This window comes from Podarcis liolepis, assembly GCF_965112155.1.
Source record: "Podarcis liolepis genome assembly, chromosome: 16".
Lineage (NCBI taxonomy): Eukaryota > Metazoa > Chordata > Lepidosauria > Squamata > Lacertidae > Podarcis > Podarcis liolepis.
The window spans coordinates 41,787,716-41,814,713 of NC_139567.1; the positions used below are offsets into that span (position 1 = coordinate 41,787,716).

The following is a 26,998-nucleotide window of genomic DNA, read 5'->3' on the forward strand; positions in this document are numbered from 1 at the left end:
GTGCGCACCAACCCCTCTCGCTCTCCAGGCTTCAGCGAAAGCCTGCATTCGCCCCATAGGATGCACACACATTTCCCCTTCATTTTTGGAGGGGGAAAAGTGCGTCCTATAGGGCGAAAAATACAGTATATATTTTCTTCCAGCCTTGTTAAATACAGAGAGGGGCTCAGAGTCCTCATCTCCTCTTGGCTGGATGTCCTCCCTCCCTCCTTGCCACCTGCCCATAGGTGTTAACGTTTCCCTTTTTTTAAGGGAAATTCCCTTATTCCGAATAGGATTCCTCGCAAGAAAAGGGAAAAGTTGACAGCTATGCTGACCTGCCCTGCTTCTGACATTTCACTAAGCCTTGCCCCAATTCTTCTTAGCCATGAGGACTAGCCACTTGCTCCGAATTAGGCTCCGAGTTCCAGCACTCGAGGGCAGTGCCGTCCGGGAGCGCTATTATTCTTGACGGACGGTGGGGCCTGACTGAGAATTAAAAGTCTTATATATATATGTATCCTGTTTCGCTGGCTCTCCCTTGCGTGGAGGAAAGCTTCTCAAATGTCCTGGTCTTGTGACGGTTACTTTGGACATGCCCCAGGTCCTCGGAGCCAGCCTCCTGCGGATCTCTGCTCACGGCAGACCGGCCCAAACAGCCTGCCCCTCCTTCATCTTTTATTGGCTCGGGAGAGACTTTAATCATCACCCTTTAGCCCAAAATCGTGGGGGCATGAGGACAAGGAGGTCCGAGTATCCGGCTTCTGAGTGAAGTCCGTTCTGCAGCTGTTAGACAAGTGCCCTCTTGGATCAGACAAATCCGGCGTGTCTGTTTTTTAAAAAAGGAATCCACCCGGGAGAGAGGGTCCCTTTCTGCTTATGGATCTCGGAGCATCGTCCATCCCTAAGAAGACATCCCTCGAGGATTCAGCCGCTGAACCACAGGCTTCCGCCCCAAGTTGCTGTAGGGAATTATGCCGATTTATTCCTTCCAACTTCTGGCAAGAAACAAAGAAAATTTTGGTGCTGGCAGGGCCGCTGGTAAGACCCCAAAGCCGTGGTTAATATGCCAGTTCTCTGCGCTGGCATGACGACTTCCTTTCCCACTCTGAAGTTGGTATCTGCCAGCTTTTGTCTCCACTCTGTTCAACCTGGGATAGCTGAGTTAGTAGAGCGTGAGACTCTTAATCTTGGGGTTGTGGGTTCGAGCCTCTCATGGTCCCTTCCAACTCTACAGTTCTGTGATTCTATGGAGCTTGCTGCTCACGGTTAAATTGCTGAGAGCTAAGTCATGGTAAGGCCCGGGGGCTGATTCCGGCCCATTCGCCTTCTAAATCTGGCCCGCAGATGGTCCGGGAATCAGCGTGTTTTTACGAGAGTAGAATGTGCCGTTTTATTTAAAACGCATCTCTGGGTTATTTGTGGGACCTGCCTGGTGTTTTTACAGGAGTAGAATGTGTGCTTTTATTTAAAACACATCTCTGGGTTATTTGTGGGGCATAGGAATTTGTTCTCTCCCCCCAAAAAAATATAGTCCGGCCCCCCACAAGGTCTGAGGGACAGTGGACCGGCCCCCTGCTGAAAAAGTTTACTGAGTCCTGAGCTAAGTTGATGGAGATGAACTCTGCTGCATAGCTCCCATCTAAAGTCTGATTTCAAGACCTTAGATCTGAGCTATATCGCTGCTCTGGTTTCCAAATGTAGGCCTGTTTGGCTGCCAAGCTAGAGGTGCTCATATTAAAGGGTGGGCAGTGGGATTTTAATCGCTGCTAAATTCACAACAATGTCATTCCATTTTTCACAATCTGCACCATAAATTCTTCCCAGCACAATATGTCAGTTTCTAGGGTTATATGTCTCCAAATTTCCTTTAATTCTTTTCCCCCAACAGACACTCATCCAGTTACTCGTATTTATGATCCATGTCGTCAGCACAATATTCTGTGGCCACCTTGGCAAGGTTGAGCTGGCTTCTGTCACCCTTGCCATTGCGGTGAGTGTTTTTAAATGTGTGTGTGTGTGTGTGTGTGTGTGTGTGTGTGTGTGTGTGTGTCTGTGCGTATGTGTGTCTGTGCGTATGTGTTTTAAAATGTCCCTGGACCTCTGCAGAGTGTCCTCGTTGCATCTCTGAATGAGTCAACGTCCAACCAGGATGTGTTCCCAGAACGGTGACTCATTCAGAGCCAGACAAGGGAGCAGAAGACTCCTTCTAGAGAGGGTCATTGCTGGCCTTTCACACACTTTGGCTGGATTAGTAAAGCATGCCTTGAATTTGGGAAAGGGCTGTAGCTCAATAGTAGAGCACCTGCTCTGCATGCAGAAGGACCCGGGTTCAATCTCCAGCATCTCCTGGACAGCTGCTGTGAGTCAGTGTTGACAATATTGAGCTCGATGGGCATCAATCGATGGCCTGACTCAGTATAGGGTAGTTTCCTATGCTCCTGTTTAAACCATCCATTAGTTTGCATTAGAATGACGAGGAATTCTGTCTCATTCTTATAGGATGAGTTCTAGCTCAGTGGTAGAATGTCTGGTTTGAGTGCAGAAGGTCCCAGATTCAGAGCCCAGGTGTGTCTGGGAAACGCCCCCTGCCTGAAGCCCTGCAGAGCTGCTGCCGGTCAGTGTAGACAAGCAAGCCAGGCGAATGGTCTGATTCAGCATAGGGCAGCTTCCCATGTTCCTATTTTATTTGGAGTTTTTCGGTTTAGAAAACAGGTGGCTCAGCTGTAAGAAGCATGAAAAACCCCGAGAAGAGTTTGGCAGCCGAAAAGTTTAAGGGGTGGTTGTGTCTTCCCTGTGAGGAAAGGCTGCAGCCTTTGGGACTCACCAGTTTAGAGAAAAGGCGAGCGAGAGGAGAACAGGGTAGAAGTGTGTAGAATTATTCGTGGCACAGAGAAAAGTTTTTCTCTCTCATTACGCTGGAAGTTGTGCACATGCAATGATGCTGAATGTGTGAAGATTCAGGAGAGATGAAAGGAAGGACTTTGTCACGCAGCCCACAGTTAAACTACGGAACACACGAGGCAGTAGTGATGGCCATCCACTTGGATAATAATAATAAAATTTATTATTTATACCCCGCCCATCTGGCTGGGTTTCCCGAGCCACTCTGAGCGGCTTCCAACAGAACACTAAAATACAATAATCTATTAAACATTAAAAGCTTCCCTAAACAGGGCTGCCTTCAGATGTCTTCTAAAAGTCTGGTAGTTGTTCTTCTCTTTGTCATCTGGTGGGAGGGCTTTCCACAGGGCGGGTGCCACTACCGAGAAGGCCCTCTGCCTGGCTCCCTGTAACTTGGCTTCTCACAGTGAAGACTCCAGACCATACGACTGTGCCATTCTTTCCAGCATTCAACATTATATCCCCTTGATTTGTCTGTCCGTTAATTTCTCCCTCTCTGGTGGTCCCTAGGTTATAAATGTAACAGGCATCTCTGTTGGATTTGGGTTGTCTTCAGCTTGCGATACGTTAATATCACAGGTGAGTAATGGCTGGCTGCCGCTGCGTGTTCGAATTCTGGTGTATGAAACGTAGTCTGAGACAAGGCCAGCGTCAAGGTGTGTCTAGCTTGAACATTTTGAAAGTCTGGTTGCTGGGAGGGAATCAGAGCTGGGTAAGACCAGCAGGCAAAGGACGCTCTGAAGATGGGACTAGTTTCAGTTTTGTGTGTAGTTTAGTAGCCGCAAACACCTAAGTAAAATTTGTTTCTGCAATATACTCAGAGTCAAGAGTGGATTTCATGCTCTTTATTCAGCTCATAGTGGTGAGGAGGAATGAATGTCCCCTCAAAGTATCTGCTTTATATACATTATTTACACAATGGGCTGTATGTGATTGGCTAATTCCGGAATTCTCCAGTAGGCCAATCAGGTTGTGGATTCACTTCCATCTGGAGCTGGATTGGGTGGCTCCTGCAGACCAATCATACTGCTGCATTGTTCTAGGACCAATCAGACTGCTGCATTCTGAATCCTATTGGTCTAGGACCAATCAGACTGCTGCATTTTGGATCCTATTGTTCTAGGACCAATCAGACTGCTGCATTCTGGATCCTATTGTTCTAGGACCAATCAGACTGCTGCATTCTGAATCCTATTGTTCTCGGACCAATCAGACTGCTGCATTCTGAATCCTATTGTTCTAGGACCAATCAGACTGCTGCATTCTGGATCCTGCTCAACTCAGTACATAACAGTTCCTTATAATCCAGACTCTGTAGATGATTTGTAAGCTTGCAAAATGCTATAAGAAACTGTAGCCCTTCAGAAGTTGTTGGACTACAACTCCCATAATCCCCCTGACTGTTGGCCTTGCTGGGACTGACTCTGGGATAACCAGCCTCATATAACCCACATGCTTAAATCTAATCAATGCGTGAAGGGGTTAAGACCATAGAGTGAGCTGTCTTGCTAGGCTTAACTAGGTTGCTCCCCTTCACCTTAGGAGGAACTAGGTAATCAAGCCTTTGCTCCCTCCCCAGTCTAGCTCAGAAGCTCAGCATGTGAAGAGGCTACGCTGCAGCAATAGCTTAGCTGCATAGCTCTCACAGCCATTCTTGAGTTTCTATACCGATAATTTAGGAACTTTCAACACTGTAACAAAGCCAAGTTTTACTGCCTGTGCATTTTCCCTCTGAATGCTGTATGTAAAAGCACATGAATTTAACCTTTGGAGAGTTTGTAAGTAAAACATTTTAAAGTTACCAAACCTGTGGTCTTTTTCAATGCTAGGGGAAAAATTGAAAATCACAAAGGCATATGTTAAAGGTCGAACAGCCTTTATTTCAATGCTTTAAGAGTACTTGCCCCAAAACTGGATCTTGGCATCCAGGGAATTATCCTTTTATATCTATTGATGTGAGTCAGAATCTAGTAATATCTGGAGGGCCACAGGCTCCCCTCCTCTCCTCACCTAGAGAAACAATGCCTTCTCTTTCCAGAACATCCCAGAGCAGTTAAATATTGTGAATAAAACAGTGAAATATTGTGAGTTACCTTTGTGTCCAAAGGCTGGAGAGTTTCAATGATGCTTTTTTTTTTTTTAACCTCCACCCACACGCCCCTCCCCAGACGTATGGAGGGAAGAATATGAAGAGGGTGGGCACGATCCTGCAACGGGGGATCCTCATTCTGCTTCTCTGCTGCTTCCCCTGCTGGGCCGTCTTCGTCAACACAGAGCAGCTCCTTTTACTCATCCGACAGGACCCAGATGTCTCCAGGTGGGGAGAAAGAAAAGGGAAGGAGTCCACCCAGCAGTTTATTGGACTTGAGGCTGATCATCGTACATGCGAGTCCCCCCTTTCCCATGTCCATACACAATACCCCATATTTCCAAAGGTGGCTGGTGCCCACTGGGGCTGGTAGGGCGGAAGGCAGGGAGCCGAACAGCAGGTGGCGCCAAAACCAATGATGGGAAGAGGCAGAGTCAATGAAAGGCAGAGCCAGCTAATTCTTGCTTTGCCATCATCTTGCTCTATGCTGAGTTATACAAGGGCGAAACTGAAGCCACAATTGCACCATACGTTCAAAGCACCACGATACCACTTTAAATAGTGGTGGTGGTTGTTATTAAATTCACTTCTAATTTATCTTGCTACAGGCAACTCAAAGCGACTTACAGAAACGAACAAGCACATCCACAAGTTGAAACCAGGAAGAAAAAGAAATACTTTAAAACATGCCACCCACTCTGAAAGGCCCTAGATCAGGCATGGCCAAACTTGGCCCTCCAGCTGTTTTGGGACTACAACTCCCATCATCCCTAGCTAGAAGGACCAGTGGTCAGGGATGATGGGAATTGTAGTCCAAAAACAACCGGAGACCCAAGTTTAGGGAAACTCTACCCTAGATCATTAAAAGGCAAAGGTCTGGTTAAAAAAGGAATGTTTTTGACCGGTGCTTGAAGCTATACAGCGATGGTGACCGGTGAGCCTCCCCCAAAGGATCATGGGAGCTGTAGTACATTAAGAGCTACTAGGAGACCCCATTTCCCCCTCACAGAGCTACAATTCCCAGAGTTCCCTGGGAAGAAGGATTGATTGTTTAAGCCACCCTGGGAACTGTAGTTCTGAGGAGGAAACTGGTGTCTCCTAGCAACTCCCAGCACCCATAAGAAACTACAGCTCCCAGAGTTCTTAGGGGGAAGGCCTGGTTCTTTAAAGTGGTGTCGCAGGGCTTTAAAGGTGCCCTGAGATTAAAGAGGGGGGCGCGCCACCTGCTAGACTGGTAGTAAGAAAGATGGCAGCTGGGACCAGGCCCTTTTGAGAGCCATTTTGGGGCCACCCTCGGCAGCTCTTTCTGTTCTGGGGGGCCCAAGCCAGCAACCTCTCCCTCCCTTCTTAACACAAGGGATTGTGGGACGCCTGCTACTTTTGGAGAGAGAGAGGGCAGGAGGTTTTGGAATAGGATTAAACCACTTCAGCCCTCCCGGGCACAACGAGTTTTTCTGGACAAGGTTTCCCAGGAAAATGCGCCTCTCAGCAATGCCAGAAAAGGAAGGCATTGGCTGGGCACGGGGTGGGGTAGCTTCTGCGCTGTTACGATGGAATGCCCCCCCCCCCAGGGATGGTAATGGAACTTGGGGAACAAATACAGTATCAGCTGCAGGATAAATTGCTATTTTTGTTTTGTTTTGTTTTCTTTGCTATTTTGTTTCATTGCTCCAGGCTCACACAGGTTTACGTCATGATCTTCATCCCAGCGCTTCCCGTAAGTCTCCTATTGCAGTGTTTTTCAACCACTGTTCCGCGGCACACTAGTGTGCCGCGAGATGTTGCCTGGTGTGCCGCGAGATGTTGCCTGGAGGGAGGCGGGCGAGTCGGGCGGCGAGAGGCGGGGCGGCGGCGGCGAGGAGAGGCCGCCCAGCGCGGGGCTCTCGCCGTCTGCCTGCCTGGCTGCCTGCGAGCTCGGTGGGCAGCGCCTCCGTCCGCAGCGCCCGCCTCGCGGCTCTCATTCCCTGCCCCTGCCAAAGCTCACCCAGCCAAGCCGCGCTCTCCTTCCTGCCTCGCTTTGCTGCCTCCTCCCCCCCCACCCCCAAAGCTTGGAGGTTCCCCAGCAAGGGGGAGGGGAAAAAATTGAAACTTACACTTTCGTGCGTCCCTCCCGGCGTGACGCTGCGCGCTGACGTCACGGGGCTGTAATGGTGGTGTGCCTCGAGATTTTTTTCATAAAGTCACACATACTGTAAAGAGCATTTCAAAATTCAAACCCAGGATTTTTTTTAAAAAACAGCAGAGTGGCCCAATGGTCACAGAAAATCATAAAAATGCAGAAAAAAACCCACAAGCTTCCAGATTCTTGCAAACCCCTCCCCAACTGTTCCCCCAGCCACCCAGCACACAGAAATTCAAATCCAGATTTTTTTTAAAAAAAACAGCAGAGTGGCCCAATGGTCACAGAAAATCATAAAAATGCAGAAAAAAACACACAAGCTTCCAGATTCTTGCAAACCTCTTCCCAACACCAAGTCCTTGAATTCCAAACACCCCAACCCAAAATCCAAAACCCCCCAAAAAAGTTTTAAAAGCTTAACTTACCAAATGGCTGCAAAAGAAGTTTTGGAAAAGCTTCAAAAATCACCAAAGTCTTTAAAAACCTCAAAAAAAGGCTACTATGTACACTGCGTTCTATGAGTTGCTCCTCGAAGTCAAGTCGCAACTGTATTAACGATGTTAAGAAAAAGGAAACAAACTTGCAAGACGTTTTCGTCTTGCGAAGCAAGCCCATAGGGAAATTCGTCTTGCGAAGCAGCTCAAAAATGGAAAACCCTTTCGTCTAGCGGGTTTTCCATCTTGCGAGGAATTTGTCTTGCGGGGCACCACTGTACCCCTACCAATGCCTAACCACCAAGACCAAAGAAGTTGTGATGATTTGCTACGAGGTAGGCAGTAAACCAAATGGCTGGTGCCATAGGAAAAAATTCCTACCAGGCCCCTTAATGGCCACCAACCAAGGTCCATAGCAAGGTCAGAAGGAAACCTGAAAAAGAAAAGGAGTGGGCGGGTGGGAAACACGATCAGCTGCGCCGGTCAAAGAGGGAGATCCCGGGGCCACGCTCGCCTTAAATGCGGCAAGCCACACCCCCGAGCCAGCCGATTGGCTCGATCGTGCGATGACGCTGCCCGAGGATTCCCCCGATCGCGCGGGGCTGGAAACCAGCCTCCGCGCTCGTGTTGGGGGCGTGAAGCCTGCAACCCCACCTCCTCCGGATGTCGGAAGTGGCTTTTGCTCACACACACCCCTGCTTTGGATCACAGGTTGTATTCATGCCTCCTTGCTCCACAGGCGACGTTTATTTACCAGATCCAGATGAGGTACCTGCAGAATCAGGTAAGATGCTCTTTCTCTTGTTGGGGAAATAAAGGCAAAAACGGCAGCTGAGCAGGCAGAAGGTTTCAATCCCCAGCATCTCCTGGGAGGCCTGGGAATATCTCCGCCCCGACTGAAGCCCTTGAGGAGCCACTGCTGCCAATCAGTGCAGGCAATACTGAGCAAGATAGGCTGACTCAGTTTAAGGGGTGCAGTCCCCCGGACCCTCCCAAGTGTCCCTGTTTTCCAACTGCCTCTGTCCAGTATATCTGAAGGAGCGTCTCCACCCCCATTGTTCTGCCCGGACACTGAGGTCCAGCTCCGAGGGCCTTCTGGCGCTTCCCTCACTGCGAGAAGCCAAGTTACAGGGAACCAGGCAGAGGGCCTTCTCGGTGGTGGCACCCGCCCTGTGGAACGCCCTCCCACCAGATGTCAAAGAGAACAGCAACTACCAGGCTTTTAGAAGACATCTGAAGGCAGCCCTGTTTAGGGAAGCTTTTAATGTTTAACAGACCACTGTACAGTGGTACCTCTGGTTACGTACTTAATTTGTTCCAGAGGTCCATTCTTAACCTGAAACTGTTCTTAACCTGAAGCACCACTTTAGCTGATGGGGCCTCCCACTGCCGCTGCGCCGCTGCTGCGTGATTTTTGTTCTCATCCCGAAGCAAAGTTCTTAACCCGAGGTACTATTTCTGGGTTAGTGGAGTCTGTAACCTGAAGCGTATGTAACCTGAGGTACCACTGTATTTTAATACTTTGTTGGAAACAGCCCAGAGTGGCTGGGGAAACCCTGCCAGATGGGTGGGGTATAAATAATATATTATTATTATTATTATTATTATTATTATTATTATTATTATTATTGAAAGGTTGGTATCTCAGTGGCAGAGCACCTGGTTCATCTCGTTGCTAAAATAATATCTTGTTTCAGAGGATCATCTGGCCTGAGGTTCTGTGCGGCATTGCTGGAAACATCGTCAACCTGATTGCAAATTATGTCTTCCTCTACCAGCTTCACATGGGGGTTAGGTAAATGAGCAACGGGTGGCAGGACCACCCTGCATTTTGAACGCACCGCCTGCCCACCTTTTTCTTTCTTTCGTCGGTGGAACGCTAGGAATGTGTTGCAAAATCCCTTGTTTGTCTATATCAAGTCAAGGGCTTTGGGTGGGGACGTTCTTGGACGATCAAGGTCTCTGCAAGGTTGTTGTTTTAGCAGCAAGCCCAGATCTACAACCAGAAAGAACCTCTCTTTAAAAGACAGTTGGGGGGGGGGACAGTCTTACTTGCTCCCTCCCTGCCTCCATCATGTCTGTGGAAGTAACAATATTTCCTCCTTGTCTCTGTTTCCCGCGTTTAACCACATTTTAAAATGCATTTCCCTTTCAATTTTCCTGGTTAGCTTTTTAAAAATTTGAAGGAGGTATACCATATTTTTCCATGTATAAGATGAGTTTTTTTGCTAAAAAAAAACCCAGTAAAAAAATTGCGGATCGTCTTATACCTGGGTGGTTAAAAGAAACACGACTCACCAATAGCGTTGAAAGCTGCAGGGCGGCCTCCAAAAAAACCCCAACACAACAATTTTCGGCAATCCGCTCCAAAAAAGCTCAACAAAGTTGTTCAGTTTGATGTTTAAAATATTGATTTCTTAAGGGTTCAAAAAAAGAGGGGTTTCCTTATACATGGGGGCATGGAAAAACACGGCAATTATATCACTTTCAATAGACCCATTGTGATCTTCGGTCCTTCATTGAAGTGTCTTCTGCTTTTGTTCATTCCCTCAGTTATTGTGATTTTCGGGAATGGACCCAAACGGTGCGATGGGGTTGGCGCTTCCTGCCTGCACAAAGAAAGTCGGGGTGACCTCCCAAGGCCTGATTCTGGGGGTTGCCAACCTTTGTAGGCATGTGGGGACATTTGGGTGTCTGTGTGAACGCTGTGGAAGGCTTTCTGCTCTATTACTTCTCTTCCCTCCTTCCCCAGATCAACACACACACGCCACCAAAAGAGAAGATTTGGGTCTAACTCAAATCCAGCCGAATTCACCTGAGCCTTGAAAAGCACCACAGAGCGTCACAAACTTTTTCTTGATAACAACCAGTTAGACAAATTAAGGATCTATACAACTTTGTAACATGCAGAGAATAGCACTTATAGAGAAATCAGGGATTGGAACTGAGGGAAGTCGGGGGGGGGGGGGGAATTAAGGATGATATGTTTTAAGATAATATGCTTTGTTTAAATTTCTAATAAAAAATAATTAAAAAAAGAAAAGCACCACAGAGCAGAAAGAGGGAAAGAGCGTCACTCTCTCAACTTCCTCCCTCACCTCTACGCATTTTTCAAATGAGGGGGGAAAGTCACCCCCTTTCCCTACTTCATGGCCAGGGGAGCAGTATGTGGGCGGGCTCAGAGGGTTTGTGGGTGCCAAGGAAGGACCTGAAAAATCAGTCTCTAGCCCCCCACTTCATACGTTGCCAACCGTTTTACAACGCTCTACTATGTAATGTTTCCAACGTGGCCCTCGCTTATTTGTTAATCCCCCCTCTTTCCTCATTCCAGGGGCTCTGCCTGGGCCAACACCATCGCACAATATTCGCAAGCCATTGCTCTCTTCCTGTACATCAAATGGAAAAAGCTTCACGCTGAAACCTGGGGAGGTAACCTGCTTGTTTCCCAACGCCCCCGTCTCTTCCGAGTTTCCTTTCCCAGTTTCATGTTGGAAGTGCCACAGCAGGGATCATTCAGTTTGTAACTCAAGGGTTAATTCTGTTAAAGGCAGCTAGCTCAGAGGGAGGGGGAGGTGTTGCTTAGCAACCATGCGGAGGGGCATGATCCCTGCTCTGATTGGAGGTGTAGCTTTGAGGGCATTTTCTCCCCTCTGTTTGGTTGAATGTCTCTCTGCTGTATACAAGACCTGCTTTAAAAAGACAAAACCTCTATATAATTTATATGCTGCTTTTGTCCAGTTTCCTCAGTGAAGCGTTATCAGGACTTTTCTCTTGGGACTCTGTTATTTAACTGACTTTGCCAGCTTTACATACATAACAAATGTTGCCTCATCAGAAAATAGAATTGAAATCTGCCCTGTTTTTTTCTCCCTTTCTTCCCTGCACTCTCCAAATCCAAGGATGGTCCACCGAATGCCTCCAGGAATGGGACGTGTTTATGGCCTTAGCTGTTCCCAGCATGCTCATGACCTGCATTGAATGGTGGACCTTCGAAATCGGAAGTTTTATGATAGGTCAGTGGGAGGGGAGGTGTCATGGGCAGTAGGTGGGGCCAGAAGACCAAGCCAATCACATTGGAGCATGGTAATTACAATACAATGCCCAGATCCTACTATCTGCATGGCTAGGCTGGTGACATAATTCCACAGGCACCAACTGCAGCTCAGGAACTGAGGCAGAGACAACAACCAGTGCCCTGTTAATTTTTTATTCCTTTCCACACACACACACACACACACACACACACACACACACACACACAGTATTTATTTATATAATCTGCTGCTCAAAATGTGAAATGTAGAACTTGGCTAACGTTTTATATAATGAATTTTACCATGCAAATAGTAAATAATACTTGCCACCTCCTAACAGAAAAAGTAATACATACAGTGGAACCTCAGTTTTCGAGTGTCTTGGAAGCCGAACATTTCGGTTTTCGAACGCCGAAAATCCTGCATCGCTTCTGTTTTTGAAAGCGCCTCGGAAGTCGAATGTTTCGGAAGTCGAATGGTCTTCGAGAACGGTTTACGTTAGACAACTGAGGTGCCACTGTACCAAGTACAGATTCTGAAAAATAAAAAAGGACACCAACCTTACAAACATTTAAAGCTATGGAACTACAGTGGACCCTCGAGTTACGTACCGCTCTGGATACGTAACTTTCGGGTTGCGAACGCGGCAAGCCTGGAAGTGGCGTCTCCAGTTATGGACTTTTCAGGTTAAGTACGGACCCCTGGAACGAATTTAATTCATACCCGGAGGGTCCACTGTATTAGATTGGCAAATACCATACTTTTCTGTGTATAAGACTAGGTTTTTTTCTTGAGAAATCATGCTAGAAAATGGGGGTCGTCTTATACATGGGTAGTGAATAGGGTGGACGTTTGATTATTGGTTGCTGCTGCGGCTGTTCGTGGCTATTGTGCGTGTTATTGGTTGCCGTGTCAATGGGTGGTGTTGATTGGCTGATGCTGCGGCAATTGGGCGGGAGATCGGCAGCTTCTGCCGACGATGGGACAGAAGCTCACTCACACGTGTGGGTGAGTGATTTTCGGCAACCCCCCCTAAAAAAACTCAACAACTCTAGGGGGGTCTTATATATGGGGGGTCTTATAGACCAGTGTTCCCCAACCTTGGGCCTCCAGCTGTTTTTGGACTACAATTCCCATCATCCTTGACCACTGGTCTTGCTAGCGAGGGATGATGGGAGTTGTAGTCCAAAAACAGCTGGAGGCCCAAGGTTGGGGAACACTGTTATAGACGGAAAAGTACAGTAAGTATCACCTCACATATCTTACAGCCTGTATACAGCATTAAACTATTTCCAAACAACAGGAGAGCAAGAAAATAAAATTATGGCTAATACTTTTTACTTTTTGAACTCCCTGCTCCCTGGTTATAAAGGGGTTTGTATCAGTAGCAGCTCACATTCTTGGGGACAATCCTGAGAGCTGGAGAGAGATGCCTTAAGGGCCGCAATGTTTTGAATGTTTCAGTGCTTTGAATGTGGACATGTCTAAAGCCCAGCACAGTCCTCTGTCAATGATTCCCACGTCCTGCCTTCCCTCCTCCCTCAATTTCCCCCACCCCAGGTCTCCTCGGTGTCCTAGAGCTGTCGTGCCAATCCATCATTTACGAAGTGGCCACAATCGCCTACATGGTAAGACCTTCTCCTGTGCTGCATCACGTACACATTATTATAGTGTTACATTTTGGGGTGGGTGGGTAGGGCAAGTCTGGACGATCCCCTTGGGTCGCTGTGATCCTGTACCCCAATGCGGGTTAGGTCTGAGCAAAAGAGGATGCTGAACTGGTCAGACGAGTTTATTTGTAAGATAATGGCCAGCGAAGTGCCCTCATCAGCATCTCAAAAGAGTGAGCTGTGTTGCCATAGAGACAACATGAAGGAGCCTTTTCCCCATCTCACCTAGTCATCCTAGGAGGGAGAACAATAGGTTCAGTGGCAGGTGAATACCGCATTTTTCGCCCCATAGGACGCACCGGCCCATAGGACGCACCAAGTTTTTTTGGGGGGAAATAAAGAAAAAACTTTTTATTTCTCTCCCAGGCGCTTGTGGGGCCGGCAGCAGGGAAAAGCGCTCTTCTCCCTGCCGCCCGCCTTCAGATCAGGTACAGGGACGGCGGGAAGACGCGCTGCGCCTCCCAGCTGTCCCCGGAGCTTGCGGGGAGGACGGCAGGGAGAAGCGCTCTTCTCCCCGCCGCCCGCCTTCAGATCAGGTCCGGGGACAGCAGGAAGACACGCTGCGCCTCCCAGCTGTCCCCGGAGCTTGCGGGGCTGGCGGCGGGGTCTCCCCGCCACCAGCCTCCAAACCACATCAGGAGACAGCGGGATGGCAGCGTTCCGCCTCCCTCTGTCCCTCGACCTTGTGGGGCTGGCGCTGGGGCTCTCCAGGCTTCAGCGAAAGCCTGCATTCGCCCCATAGGACGCACACACATTTCATCTTCATTTTTGGAGGGGGAAAAGTGCGTCCTATAGGGCGAAAAATACGGTACTTTTTTGTTCCAGCAAACTTTGGGGAAGGATGGATGTCGTATTGCAATTGCTTTGTATTGTTTTAATAGCTTTTATATATGTATAGTATAAGGATGTGGATGGCGCTGTGGTCTAAACCACTGAGCCTCTTGGGCTTGCTGATCAGAAGGTCAGCAGTTCGAATCCCCGCGATGGGGTGAGCTCCTGTTGCTCTGTCCCAGCTCCTACCAACCTAGCAGTTCGAAAGCAAGTCAAAGTACAAGTAGATAAATAGGTACCACTCCAGCGGGAAGGTAAACGGCGTTTCTGTGCACTGCTCTGATTCACCGGAAGCAGCTTAGTCCTGCTGGCCGCATGACCCGGAAGCTGTCTGTGGACAAACGCCGGCTCCCTCGGCCAGTAAAGCAAGATAAGCGCGCAACCCCAGAGTCATCTTCGACTGGACCTAATGGTCAGGGCTACCTTTATCTTTACCTTTACCTTATATATGTATATAGTTTTAATTCTATCAGTGTTTAATCACTTTTTAATGATCCCCCCCCTTGGTTCTTCACAGTGGTTCTTGTTTCTATCTGTAAGCTGCCCTGAGTCCCCGTGTGGGTATAAATAGATATATAATTAGAATAATAATAACGATGGGCCGAGTGGGACTGTGTGTGTGCTTGAGAGTTTCGGCTGATGGTGGAAAGAGGAGAGACAGAGGCTTGTCTTGCTCTGTGCTGGACCCAGAGCTATAACACAATCTGCTGGGGTGTTCATGCTGTGAGCTCCTGCATCCGATGCCCAGGTTGTCTAGACATGTAAACAAACCATATATCCTGAAATCTCCACCGACCTTCATTCTTTTGCTGCTCAGAGATCAGGGTTGTGCTGTATATCATATATTCTATACATACCGTATTTTTCGCTCTATAGGATGCACTTTTTCCTCTCCAAAAATGAAGGGGAAATGTGTGTGCGTCCTATGGAGCGAATGCAGGGGGGGAGGCAGGCAGGAAAACCCCCCAAAAGCCGCACACAAGCTCCGCGCGGCTCTTGCGGGCTTTTCCTCAGGAGGGAGAAGGGACTGAGGCAGCCAGTCAGTCCCTTCTCCCTCCTCATAGAAAAGCCCACAGGAGCTGCGTGCTCCTTAAAGGGTACGCGGCTCCTGTGGGCTTTTGCGGGAGGTGGGGGTATTGCCATAGCTGCGCGCAGCCTCTCCCTGCCGGGGAGGTTGCGCGGGGCTAAAGAAGCCATAGCCCCGTTCAGCCTCTCCTGGCTGGAGAGGTTGCGCTCGGCTATGGCAGAAACCAAGACAGCGAGCGGGATACGTCTCGCTCGCTGTCTTGGCTTCTTTGCTCTTTGGGGCTGGGGAAGAACCCGAGCGTCCACTGCAGCCCCAAGAAGCTTGCGGAGCAGCGGGAAGGCTGCGCGCCTTTCCGCTGCCCCACGACCTTTTATTTGGGGTGGCGGTGGGCTTCACCCCGCCAGCCCCAAAGAGCAGGTCAAAAGGAACCCGAAGCCTGGAGAGCGAGAGGGGTTGATACGCACCGACCCCTCTCGCTCTCCAGGCTTCCAAGGTAGCCGCCTGAAGGCAACTGAACACACCTTGAACGGCACCTTGTTTTAGAGGGGGAGAACAAGGGGGGGGAAATTCTCCCCCTCTCTACGCAGCGCTTCCTGCTGCTTCGCTGAAGGGGCGCTGCGCAGAGAGGGGGAGAATTTTCCCCCCTTGTTCTCCCCCTCTAAAACAAGGTGCGTCCTATGGTCGGGTGCGTCCTATAGAGCGAAAAATACGGTATATGGGTGGGGCAAAAGTTGCAGAAACTGCCCATTGCATAAGTAACCCGTGATATTATTTAGGATGCATGGGTATGTTTTGAAGAATGTCAGCTTGAGATTTTTCGGGGCGGTGGTGGTTTCTTAAAGGCGAGATGCTTCCAGTGAACATACACACACAATCTACGATCCCGAAAGCTTTGGTTAAGGTGTCAAAAGCAACGCTGTCCTTTCCAGATTCCGTTTGGGATCAGCGCATCTGTTAGCGTCCTGGTGGGCAACGCCTTAGGGGCTGGGAACTTTGAGGAAGCCCGGAAATCCTTTGTAGTCTCCATTTTGTGCACAGGTACGTGGAATTTCACAGCAAGCTCTTCTCGTTTCATAGAGTTGGAAGGGACCCCGGCAGCAGTCATCTAGTCCAACCCCCCGGAATGGAACACAGTTATTTCATCTTATACCATTTCCCCCTTGGCAGCCATTTTGTGACTGGCTCCCACATCGCTTTCTCGACATTCAAAATGGCCCCCCAAACGGTTGCCAACCCCTGTTTTAACCCTTCTTGGGACAAAGAAGGCAAAAGCCATAACTTCTCCCCTCAAGGCATTGCAGGACAGCTGGGCGCCAACCATGGGGGCTAAACATTAACCCTTTTTGAGAGCAGCAGTTACAGTGATTGCCACCTTTCTTCTATTTGCACTCTCTGGGCTTGTGTCTGATGCTAGTCCTACCTAGAGTAGACCCATTCAAAATAGTGGGTATGACTAACTTGGGTGTCTGTTAATTTCAGCGGGTAAAACTTAAACTTATAAACTCTCTTTGATCTTCTCCAGTGTTTTTTTTCCTGCTGATGGGCACCCTGACAGCATCCACAAAGGACGTCCTAGCTTATATATTTACCAGCGATGAGTAAGTCACAAACCATGTGTTTTTTAGGCTGACAATAATACTTAGCATCAACGTGGTGCTAAGTCCACACCTTGCATTTAAAAGTGCTACGATGTCACTGTAAACAGTCATGGCTTCCCCCAAAGAATCCTGGGAACTGTAGTTTGTTGAGGGTGGTTAGGAGACCCCTTATTCCCCTCACGGAACTACAATTCCCCAGGTTCCCTGGGAAGAGGGACTGAATGCTAAACCACTCTGGGAATTATAGCCCAATGAGGGGAATAGGGGTCTCCTAACAACTCTCAAGGCCTCATCCGCAATATATATTTAAAGCAGTTCCATTCCACCTTCAATAGTCGCAGTCTTGGTATGCGTACGCAACTTGCCTGGCGTGTTCTGAGCGATGCCAATTTTTCTTCTGTGAAATGGGTATATTTGCAACAGTTCTGTGAGATTTCCAAAGGTGTTCCTGGCTCAAAAAAAGGTTAGGAACCCATGAAACAAGAGATAAAACACCGAGGGCATGCGGCCCTCGGAAGGGGATGCGGCCCTCGAGGTGGAAGAGGTTCCTTTACCCCGGACATCTCAACGCCCCTGTGAAGAAGGCCGCTGTTATTTACCTCACCCTGCAGAGGGAGTGTGTTCTTGTCTGGGATAAGCTGAGCAGTTCAAGAGTGGGAAACTGGGACTCCATTAAATTGAGGTTACCAGATTTTTTTCATTGAATCTTGGGACACTCTATATAAATGAATGAATGAATGAATGTGTTTTTTTAAAGAGGAAAAAATAGTTATTTTTAAAAAATAAAGAAGTAGTATCTTCTCTTCTGTGGTCCCCTCTGTTGCACGGCCTTCCTCTGGATCCTGGCCTTTCATGGAGCACTAACCGTGCTTCCCCCTTCGCTCCCTCCCTCTCCCTCCTTGCACTGTGATCCCCTACAGGCTTACTCAGGAGTAAGCATTAGCAGAAACCCCCTCTTCCTGCTGCTGCCCTGCAGTCTGGGCCGCCCAACCACCACCCGGAGACCGAGCCGGAGCCTGAGCTGACGGCCTCGGGCAGCGGTGCCGACGGCAAGCTGAGTGCCAAGTTGCAGTGGCGCACCAAGCTCAACGACCCCGCGCAGCTCTCGCCCAGCGGCAGCACCCAGCACCGCGTCTTCAGCCGCTACACCAAGTCCCCCTATGCAATGCAGGAATCTGTTGTCCAGTGTGGGACTCGAATCCGCTACCCTGAGATTAAGAGTCTCATGTTCTACTTACTGAGGTATCCCTTTTTGTTTTCTGTCTCTCTGCAAATAGGGAGGTAGTTGAACTCGTGGCAAAGGTCATTCCCGTCTACGTCGCTTTCCACCTTTTTGAAGCCCTTTGCGTGAGTATAATCGCCTTTAAGGGAAATAGGGTGGGGGTGGTCTCTCATCTTGTTTAATAATAATAATAATAATAATAATTTATATTTATACTTTATAATTTATATTTATACTCCGCCCTCCCCAGCCAAAACCGGGCTCAGAGCGGCTAACATCAAACGTATAACACATTAACATAAAATCAGGCAATCAATTAAAATACATCCTAAAATCAGATCAGGAAGTTGAATTGAGGTTGGGTTGTTGTTTTTTTTAATGCTTTGCACAATGCACAACCTACTCATTGTTCTCATGCCTTCTTAAGGAGAGGTCTAGTCCAGTCCCAACAAAAGAAGAATGGATACTAAAAACTTACGAAATATGCAGAAATGGCGAAACATACTGGAAAAATAAGAAATCAAGATAAACTTTTTTTTATAAACAAATGGAAATGGTTTATTGAATATTTACAAACAATTTGTAAACTGATAAGAACATTGGCAGGATTATTGTAATAACCTGCAGCTTCATAAAAATATATATTTAGATGAATAAATGAACAAATTAAGTTAATTTGGATATGCAGAAAATATTAAATATAAAGTTCAGGAACTGCAGAAAGAGGGGAAAGGAAGTCAAGTTTTTAAATGTTAAAATGACAGTAAAATTTTTCAGTTACAGGTAGGTAGCCGTGTTGGTCTGCCATAGTCAAAATAAAAAAATTCCTTCCAGTAGCACCTTAAAGACCAACTAAGTTAGTTCTAGGTATGAGCTTTCGTGTGTATCTGAAGAAGTGTGCATGCACACGAAAGCTCATACCTAGAACTAACTTAGTTGGTCTTTAAGGTGCTACTGGAAGGAATTTTTTTAGTAAAATTTTTGAAATGAATCAGGGCTTGGCTCTGGAAAGTCACGAATAATAAGAGAGCAGGAGAAGAGAGTTTTAAAGCTCTCTGCCTTGCTTTTTGGCCTTCTTGGCACACTGGCTCCAGAAGGATAGAGGTGCTCTCATGGGGACAGTTTTTGTTATATGCTTTTATATGTATTTTGTATTTGGTTAAAGGAAACAATGGATATAGATGGTAGAATAAAAGGAGAATTCCCCGGGTGCCTAGATATCTGGGTTTGGGGCAAGTACACTTTGGTGAGAAAGCCCCAGCATAGATTTAAAACCACAAAGCATGCAGCAAAGTGTGGAAATATAGGCTTCCAAAGTCCCCCCACTTCCCTTCACATAGAAAGAGACCACATGGTCGGTAAGTTAAAATGCTTTACTTACAAACTTTTCCAAAGTCAGATTCATGTGCTTTTCCATACAGCAGCAAGAAAACACAGGCAGTATAGTTTCCAAATGTTACACTGTTCCTAAATTATTTGTACGGAAACACAAAGATGGTTCGCTGAAGCCATGAGGTCTAAGCTTGGAGCAGCCAGCTTAGACCTCCTTGCTGGCCAGGTGGAAGGGAAAGACCAAAGAGTTTGGTCACCCTTCCTCCCAAGGGGAGGGTGTTGTAACCTAGCTAAGCCTGACAGGACAGCTTACTCTATGGTCTTAACCCCCTCCATGCATTTAGAGTGGTTCTGTGAGGCTGGATGGAGGCGGGTGGCACTGTGGGTTAAACCACAGAGCCTAGGACTTGCCGATCAGAAGGTCGGCGGTTCGAATCCCCGCGATGGGGTGAGCTCCCGTTGCTCGGTCCCTGCTCCTGCCAACCTAGCAGTTTGAAAGCACATCAAAGTGCAAGTAGATAAATAGGTACCACTCTGGCGGGAAGGTAAACGGCATTTCCGTGCGCTGCTCTGGTTCGCCAGAAGCGGCTTAGTCATGCTGGCCACATGACCCGGAAGCTGTATGCCGGCTCCCTTGGCCAATAAAGCGAGAAGAGGGCTGCAGCCCCAGAGTCGGCCACGACTGGACCTAATGGTCAGGGGTCCCTTTACCTTTTTATGAGGCTGGATATACCCCACACCTTTTTGTGTGTACCACCCCAGAAGGTAACCCGCATGTGAGACACAATCATATTGTAACCCCTTCTTCCCCTCTTCGCAGTGTACCACCAGCGGGGTCCTGCGTGGCACTGGGAAACAGAAGCTTGGCGCCATCTTCAACGCCGTTGGGTACTACGCGGTGGGATTGCCCGTGGCCATTGTGCTGGTTTTCGTGGCCAAAATGGGACTCATAGGTACTGCCTTAATACCAAGTTTGCTCATTGGTCCATCTGGCCCAGTATTGCCCACACTGATTGGCTGTGGCTTTCTGGCGCTTCAGGAAGGAGTTCCTAATCTTCTACCTGGCGTTGCCATCGGGGATCGAACCTGGGACCTTCTGCATGCAGGCCAGACGCTCTGCCCATGACATATAACCCCCGTTGACCCTTCTGTGTGGTCTCTCTCCTCCTTTTCCCTCAGGCCTCTGGCTGGGCATGTTGATATGCGCCCTTATCCCTTGCATATGCTCTATAACCTACATTGGCCGGATGAACTGGAAGCAGGCGGCTGAGGAGGTAGGGAGATTAATAATAATAATAATAATAATAATAATAATAATAATAATAATAATAATTTATTATTTATACCTATACCCTGTCCATCTTGCTGAGTTTCCCCAGCCACTCTGGGCGGCTCCCAATCGAGTGTTAAAAACAATACAGCATCAAATATTAAAAACTTCCCTAAACAGGGCTGCCTTCACATGTCTTTTAAAGATAGCTACTTATTTCCTTGACATCTGGTGGGAGGGTGTTCCACAGGGCGGGCGCCACTACCGAGAAGGCCCTCTGTCTGGTTCCCTGTAACCTCACTCCTCGCAGGGAGGGAACCGCCAGAAGGCCCTTGGAGCTGGATCTCAGTGCCCGGGCAGAACGATGGAGGTGGAGACGCTCCTTCAGGTATACAGGACCGAGGCCGTTTAGGGCTTTAAAGGTCAGCACCAACACTTTGTATTGTGCTTGGAAACATACTGGGAGCCAATACAGATTTGCTTAAAGGGTCGGGTGTTTTTCTTTTCTTTGGGGGCCACATTCACTGTGTCGGGGGCCGTGTGTTGGCAGTGAGCGGCGCCACAGGCAAAAGTGTTACGGATTAACTGATCTGGAGCGAAGACCACTCTGCTTCCATTTCCCCTGTAGTAATTTCCCAGCTGGATTGGGGCAAAGGGAGCCCATCTAGCCTAGTCAGCCCACAAGCAGGGCCCAAGCACAGCAGCGAAGCTCTCCCCACTCACGACCCCACGTTGGGCGAAAGTTTCCTGCACTGCGGGGGGGGGGGGCGGTTGGACTAGATGACCCCCAGGTCCCCTCCCAACTCTTCAATTCTCACGATTCCACGATCCGTGGCCACCTTGGCTCGTAGCTGCCGACGGACACCTCTGTGGATTCGTCAAATGCTCTTTTGAAGCCACTCAGATCAGAACCACCAGGTGAAAAAGGAACAAATGTGTAGGAAGAACGGGGCGGCGTTGGGGGCCGCATAAAATGATGTCAGGGGCCATATGAGGCCCACCTAGACAGCAGGAGATATGTTGGAGTAGGAAACAATAAGATGGCCAAGGAGAGTTAATTTTCTATTGTTTCTTTATCCTGTTTTTATCTTGTGAGCCATTCCAGTGTAAAACTGGAAAATTATTGCAAGCGCCGAACATAGAAGCTGCCTTACCTTGATCCAGCCCCCTGGTCCATCCAGCTCAGTATTATGGACACTGGCTGGCAGCTGCTCTCCAGAGTTTGTGGCAGGGAGTCCCACCGCCCACAGCCCAACCTGGAGATGCTGCCAGGGACTGAACCTGGCACATTCTGCATGCCAAGCAGGGGCTCCACGCACTGAGCTGCAACCCGTCTCGCTGCAAAGAGGTCCGAGAAACCTTAAAAAAACCAGAAACCTTAACAAAAAAACCCCAGATCCCTGGCCGCACAAAGTGCTTCCTTAACAAACTGTCTGGATCCTCCCTCCAGGCTCAGCACCGTGCAGGATTGACCCAGAGGCTGCCCCCGGAGGGTGTGAACTCGGCTCCCGTCCCAACCAAGATGGCTCCTTCTTCCGGTATGGAACATGGATTTGTTTTTTGCTTGTTTGATCCTCAGAGGAGGTCCAGCGTCGGTCGCCATCAGAAGTGTGGCCGCTTTTCGACTGCAAGGCATAGAAACAGGGGAACCGGCAGCCCTCCTTCAAAGCCCAAGGGTAGCGTCGAATTAACACCAACCCCAAAGATAGGGGGCTATGCCGTTGGGCTGCTGACTTAGTTGGTTTATAAAACATGGGGAAAGTCATGTCCCCCTGCCCCCACAAACTTATTTTAGCCACCCGCTGCGCTGTGGCACAAAGGAGTCAGTGCCAGGGCTGGATTAGGTTAGATGAGGCCCTAAGCTACTGAAGGTAATGGGGCCCTTTATATATCCAGTTGTCCTTTGTTAACAACAAATCGCTGCTGTTTTTGTTGTTGAATATATAAGGTAAAGGTGAAGGAACCCCTGACCATTAAGTCCAGTCGTGACCGACTCTGGGGTTGCGGCGCTCATCTCGCTTTATTGGCCAAGGGAGCCGGCGTACAGCTTCCAGGTCATGTGGCCAGCATGACTAAGCCGCTTCTGGCGAACCAGAGCAGCACACGGAAACGCCGTTTACCTTTCTGCCGGAGTGGTACCTATTTATCTACTTGCACTTTGATGTGCTTTTGAACTGCTAGGTTGGCAGGAGCAGGGACCGAGCAACGGGAGCTCACCCCGTCGCAGGGATTCGAACCGCTGACCTTCTGATCAGCAAGTCCTAGGCTCTGTGGTTTAACCCACAGCGCCAACTGCGTCCCTTATTCACCTGCCTTGTAGTCAGGACTTTTCCTACAGTGCCTTGTAGTCACTTGTAGTGTTGAATATATGCTATATGGTAATTTATGGACCTAACAGGTATCTAAGGCCATTTGCACTCCGCTAGCAGGCGGAGCCCATTATTTATATCATAGGAGCTTACACAACACAAAGCACTGTTGCTGTATGTAGGTTTTATTTTATTTGTTTTTTATCTTATATTTTGGAAACGAACATCCAGGTTTTTTTTCCTTTACATTTTTTTGGGGCCCCCAAGAGAGTGGGGTCCTAAGCTATAGCCTGTTTAGCTTATACGTAAATCTGGCACTGGACTCAGTGTGGCCGGTTGTTTTGTCCAACGTGGGGCTCGAACCCTGAGACTGAAGTCTCACGCTCTAGCGACTGAGGCGCAACGCTTCAGAAACCATACGCAGAAATGGTTTCTGAAGGTGAATCGTGGCTGGAACCTTGTATGCCGCCATGAAGGAAAGGTAGGATATTTGACCGCATGCTGCCCCCCTTGACAGCGAGCGAAGTCCAAGCGAGGGCAGAGTGAGGAAAATGGATGGCAGAGACCTCCAGCGTTCTGTTCTCACAGCAGCTAACCAGATGCCAAGCTGACAGTTGTGTCTCTCTCCCTCTCCGCCTGCTGCAGGCCAGACGGACGCTCACAACGGAGCCGTCCTCCTTAGTTTCTCCAAGACCGACGGGCCAACTTACCAGCTCCAGCTGCAGGATGAGACGGTGACAGGCCTCTCCACTGTGGGAAAAGTCCTGACTACAAGGCAACTGATCATCCAGAGGGGACTGGCCGTTGCAGCTGCCGTCATCATCCTGGCCATTGGCGTCATGATTCGGTTCTTCACCGTTAAAGATTAGGGATATATTCACGCGCACACACACCCCATTTTGGTTGGTCCAGGAAGGAGACAGAGGGAAGGGGTCCTGTTTGACTTAGAAGCAAGAAACTGGACCCTAGAATAGCTGGGCGCAGGGCTGTGTTTTGATGTCATCAGCGAGTGCAGGCCGGACTTGAACCCAGGACTTGGTGGCGCAAGAAACCCAGGTCTGGCTCAGAGAGGGATAGCCACACTGCTGCCTGCCAGATGTCACTGTGCTACACTCCCATCATCCCTTGCAGTTGGGGGCCATTTTGGCTGGGGCTGATGGGAGTTGGAGTCCAACCATTGCCTACCTCTGGCAGGGCAGAAACCATGCTGTGGAGAGGAAGGGCCGCCTCTCGCTATGTTCTGCTCAAGAGTTGACCAAAACTGAAATGAATGGGCCTCCGTCAGCTGTGCCCATTAATGTCAATGGGTCTACTCTGAGCAGGATGCAACCATGAAACGATAACATCAATAAAGCGCTCAAGGCCCAAAGGTCAAATCAGGAAAAACTCTTAATCATTAAAAAGCTTCAACCCACTCTCGAGTTTAATCATGTTATATTTGCAGCTTGCGTAAGTTACAAGGATACACCCACATTTCTTAAACATACAGAGAGAGAAATATATCCATCTTCCCATATAAAATATTTTGATAATTCTTCTAAACTCACGTCAGTTCTTTCATTCTCTGCATCTAAAATACTTTATGTAAGAAGTGTTTATTTTGAAGGGAAAAGAATGAAAGGAAGAGAAATCCTTGGAAAAGGTCAGTTGGAAACAAATCTATAGATCGCTCTGGTTGAATTTAATCCACCTTCCAGCACAGAAATGGGATGAGTCAGTTGTAGTGAATCAGACCAGCCTCCACTGGTGCCTTCCATAGGGTTGGGACTACAAGTCCCATCGGCCTCAGCCAACCTGATGGATTTTGTAGTCCAAAAACATATTGGAAGATGCCAGGTTGCGGAGAGGCTGTATTAAAACACCCATCTCGGAAACCTCTCTCTTAAAAAACAAAACCCTTTCTCTTCTCCTCCCTCTTTGTAGTGAACTCTGGGAACTGTTGCTCTGGGAGGGGAACTTGGAATCTCCTAACAAGTCCCAGCACCCTTATCCAACTACAGCTCCCATAATTTATTTATTTTTTGGGCGTGGGGAGCCATGACTGTTGAAAAGGGCATCATGCGAGGGGCGGATGGGGTTGACATCTGGAAGACCACAGGTTCCCCACCTCTGGGCGTCGAGGAGTGCGGCCTGAAATCGGTCACACAAAAACACCCTAAGGCCGCTTTGCGGGGCTCGTGTCACTTTGCAAGCCAAATCAGACTGGGCAGCTGGCCTGCAGCCCGTCTGGATTTTGCAGGACTCCCAGCTCCAGATCAGCCCCAGGCAGCCTGGTCAGGGATGCTGGGAGCTGGGGGTCCGGCAATATCCAGAGGCCCAGAGGTTCTCCACCTCCACCAGATACAAGAAGGTATTTGGCACAGAGTCAGGCGGGAAACCAGCCTGCTCTCTCGCACAGCGCCCTTTCATTTTGCAGCAGGACAACTGCCAGGCAATACCCTAACCCTCTCTGTAATCCTAAGGAGGCACAAAAATCCGTCACTGTTTCTGCGTGGACAACTCTGGGACAGAAGCGGTTTAAGGGTCCCAATTTTCACCAGGAAATTTCCCCTTCTGAAGGGGAGTAAAGGCGGATGAGGACTAGCCTCATTATATGGGCATGTAGGCCTTCTGGAATATACACCCCGTTCCCCATTATTATTTAATTTGTTTCATTATTTAATTTGGGACCAGCACCCCATTTATCGAAGGCTTTCATCTGTTTATTTTCTGTACAATTGCACTCCTTCCCAAAACCACAACCCCATTCTGATTTCAGCCTCCTTTTGGAGCATTTCACGTTCCTCGTTTCTGATTATTGATTATTATTTCAAAGACAACCTAAGCCAAAGAGGCGAGACGGGGACTGATGTATCAGCCCATCTGGCACAGAGCAAGGCCACTTCTTTCTTTTTAAAAAACCTCAGACATATTTTGTGTGTGTGAAGAGTCCTTCAAGAACAGCAGCAAGAATATTGACAGCGCTTTTCGGTTTCGCTGCCTAAATCGCCCTCGTTTACAGCGGGAGGCTGTGGGCGCAGACTGTCGCTCAGATCCTCCTCCTGACTTTTTAGTGTGTTTAATGATTAAAAAGAAATGGCAAAATTCCTTACAGAAGTGTGCTTTAGCAACCAGCCCCCTTAACCCGGTGAGAACAGCTTGTATAACACGACTTGTTCAGTCAATGGTGTCGGTGAACCCTGGACTCAGAAAAACGCGACCTGGAAGAAAGAGAGAGAAATGAACGCCATTAGCTCTTTGAATCTACGGTGTGTTTTCCTTCATTCGTGCGTGGTTTTTTAAAGGGAAAAAACCCCAGAAATTTGAAGCTATGCATGGAAGAATGTCCAATGCTGCCTTAAACTGAGGCACGCCGTTGACTCATCTGCTCTTAGAATCTGATCAGCAACAGCTCTGTGGGGGATTGCCGGCAAATGGTCTTTTTGCGAGCGATCGCGATGGACACGTGTCAAATATAGCGAGCGGCCACCGCAAATGGAGCAAGCATTGCAGGGTCCCTTCCAACTCTCCCATTCTAAACTCCTCAGCAGATCATTGCAAGCCACACGCAAAAACAGAAACATCTCATTGGATGCGTATCAGAAGAGATAACTTGATCTTCTTGTTAACCACAAAAACGATGAGATATCTTGCGTCCGAGGCGCTGCTAGATCAGGGATGGGTATCGTGAGGAAGACCACTCTGCCAATAAGAGCCATTGGACAGTGGAACAGACTCCCACAAGAGATGGTGGACTCTCCTTCCTTCGCTGGAGGTCTTTAAGCAAAGATTGGATAGCCATCTATCATGTATTTATAGCTGACATTCCTGAATTGCAGGACTAGATGCCGACTCCACAAGTCTGTGATTCTGTGTTGCTGGACTCCCAGCGCCCTCAGCCAGTAGCCTGGCCACAGATTACATGAGAAGAACCTGCTGTTAGGCCAATGGCCCACTCAGTCCAGTTCTCCCCGGGGCCAACCAGATGCCCATCACAGGGAACCTGCAAGCAGGATCTGGGCACAAGAGAGCCATCTCCTTCTACGGTTCCCAATAACTGGAGGCAGAGCCGAGCCGCTGATAGCATTTGAAGCCTCTTTTAAAGCCAACACCACTCTTGTGGGAGGGAGTTCCACAGCTCAACAATGCGCTGCGTGAAGAAACAATTCCTTCCATCAGTCCTGATTCTTCCAACCTCTGA

The 26,998-nt window shown here is 48.6% G+C and overlaps 2 protein-coding genes across 9 annotated transcripts in view; one reads left to right on the forward strand and one right to left on the reverse strand.

Moving 5' to 3' along the window:
* The first annotated feature begins 157 nt into the window (after positions 1-157).
* LOC310695453 (multidrug and toxin extrusion protein 1-like) lies at positions 158-24,232 on the forward strand. 2 transcript variants are annotated; one of them, XM_083479929.1, is made up of 17 exons: positions 158-1,020; positions 1,871-1,972; positions 3,394-3,462; positions 5,052-5,200; positions 6,647-6,689; positions 8,265-8,309; positions 9,223-9,320; positions 10,857-10,954; positions 11,425-11,538; positions 13,120-13,187; positions 16,017-16,125; positions 16,610-16,685; positions 17,963-18,032; positions 20,060-20,192; positions 20,419-20,513; positions 21,960-22,047; positions 23,464-24,232. In XM_083479929.1, the coding sequence occupies exons 1-17, from the start codon at positions 859-861 to the stop codon at positions 23,685-23,687; spliced, it is 1,743 nt and encodes a 580-aa protein (XP_083336055.1). In that variant the 5' UTR covers positions 158-858; the 3' UTR covers positions 23,688-24,232. The 2 variants fall into 2 exon arrangements, with proteins under 2 accessions (XP_083336055.1, XP_083336056.1); XM_083479930.1 differs by lacking the exon at positions 8,265-8,309 and having other exon boundaries at positions 174-1,020.
* ALDH3A2 (aldehyde dehydrogenase 3 family member A2) overlaps positions 24,224-26,998 on the reverse strand; it is a 35,213-nt gene continuing 32,438 nt past the window's right edge. For all 7 annotated transcript variants that reach the window (XM_083479967.1, XM_083479964.1, XM_083479963.1 and 4 more), the window contains one exon: positions 24,224-26,018. In XM_083479967.1, the coding sequence (XP_083336093.1) occupies positions 26,004-26,018 (15 nt within the window). In that variant the 3' untranslated portion in view covers positions 24,224-26,003. The remainder of the gene's footprint in view (positions 26,019-26,998) is intronic.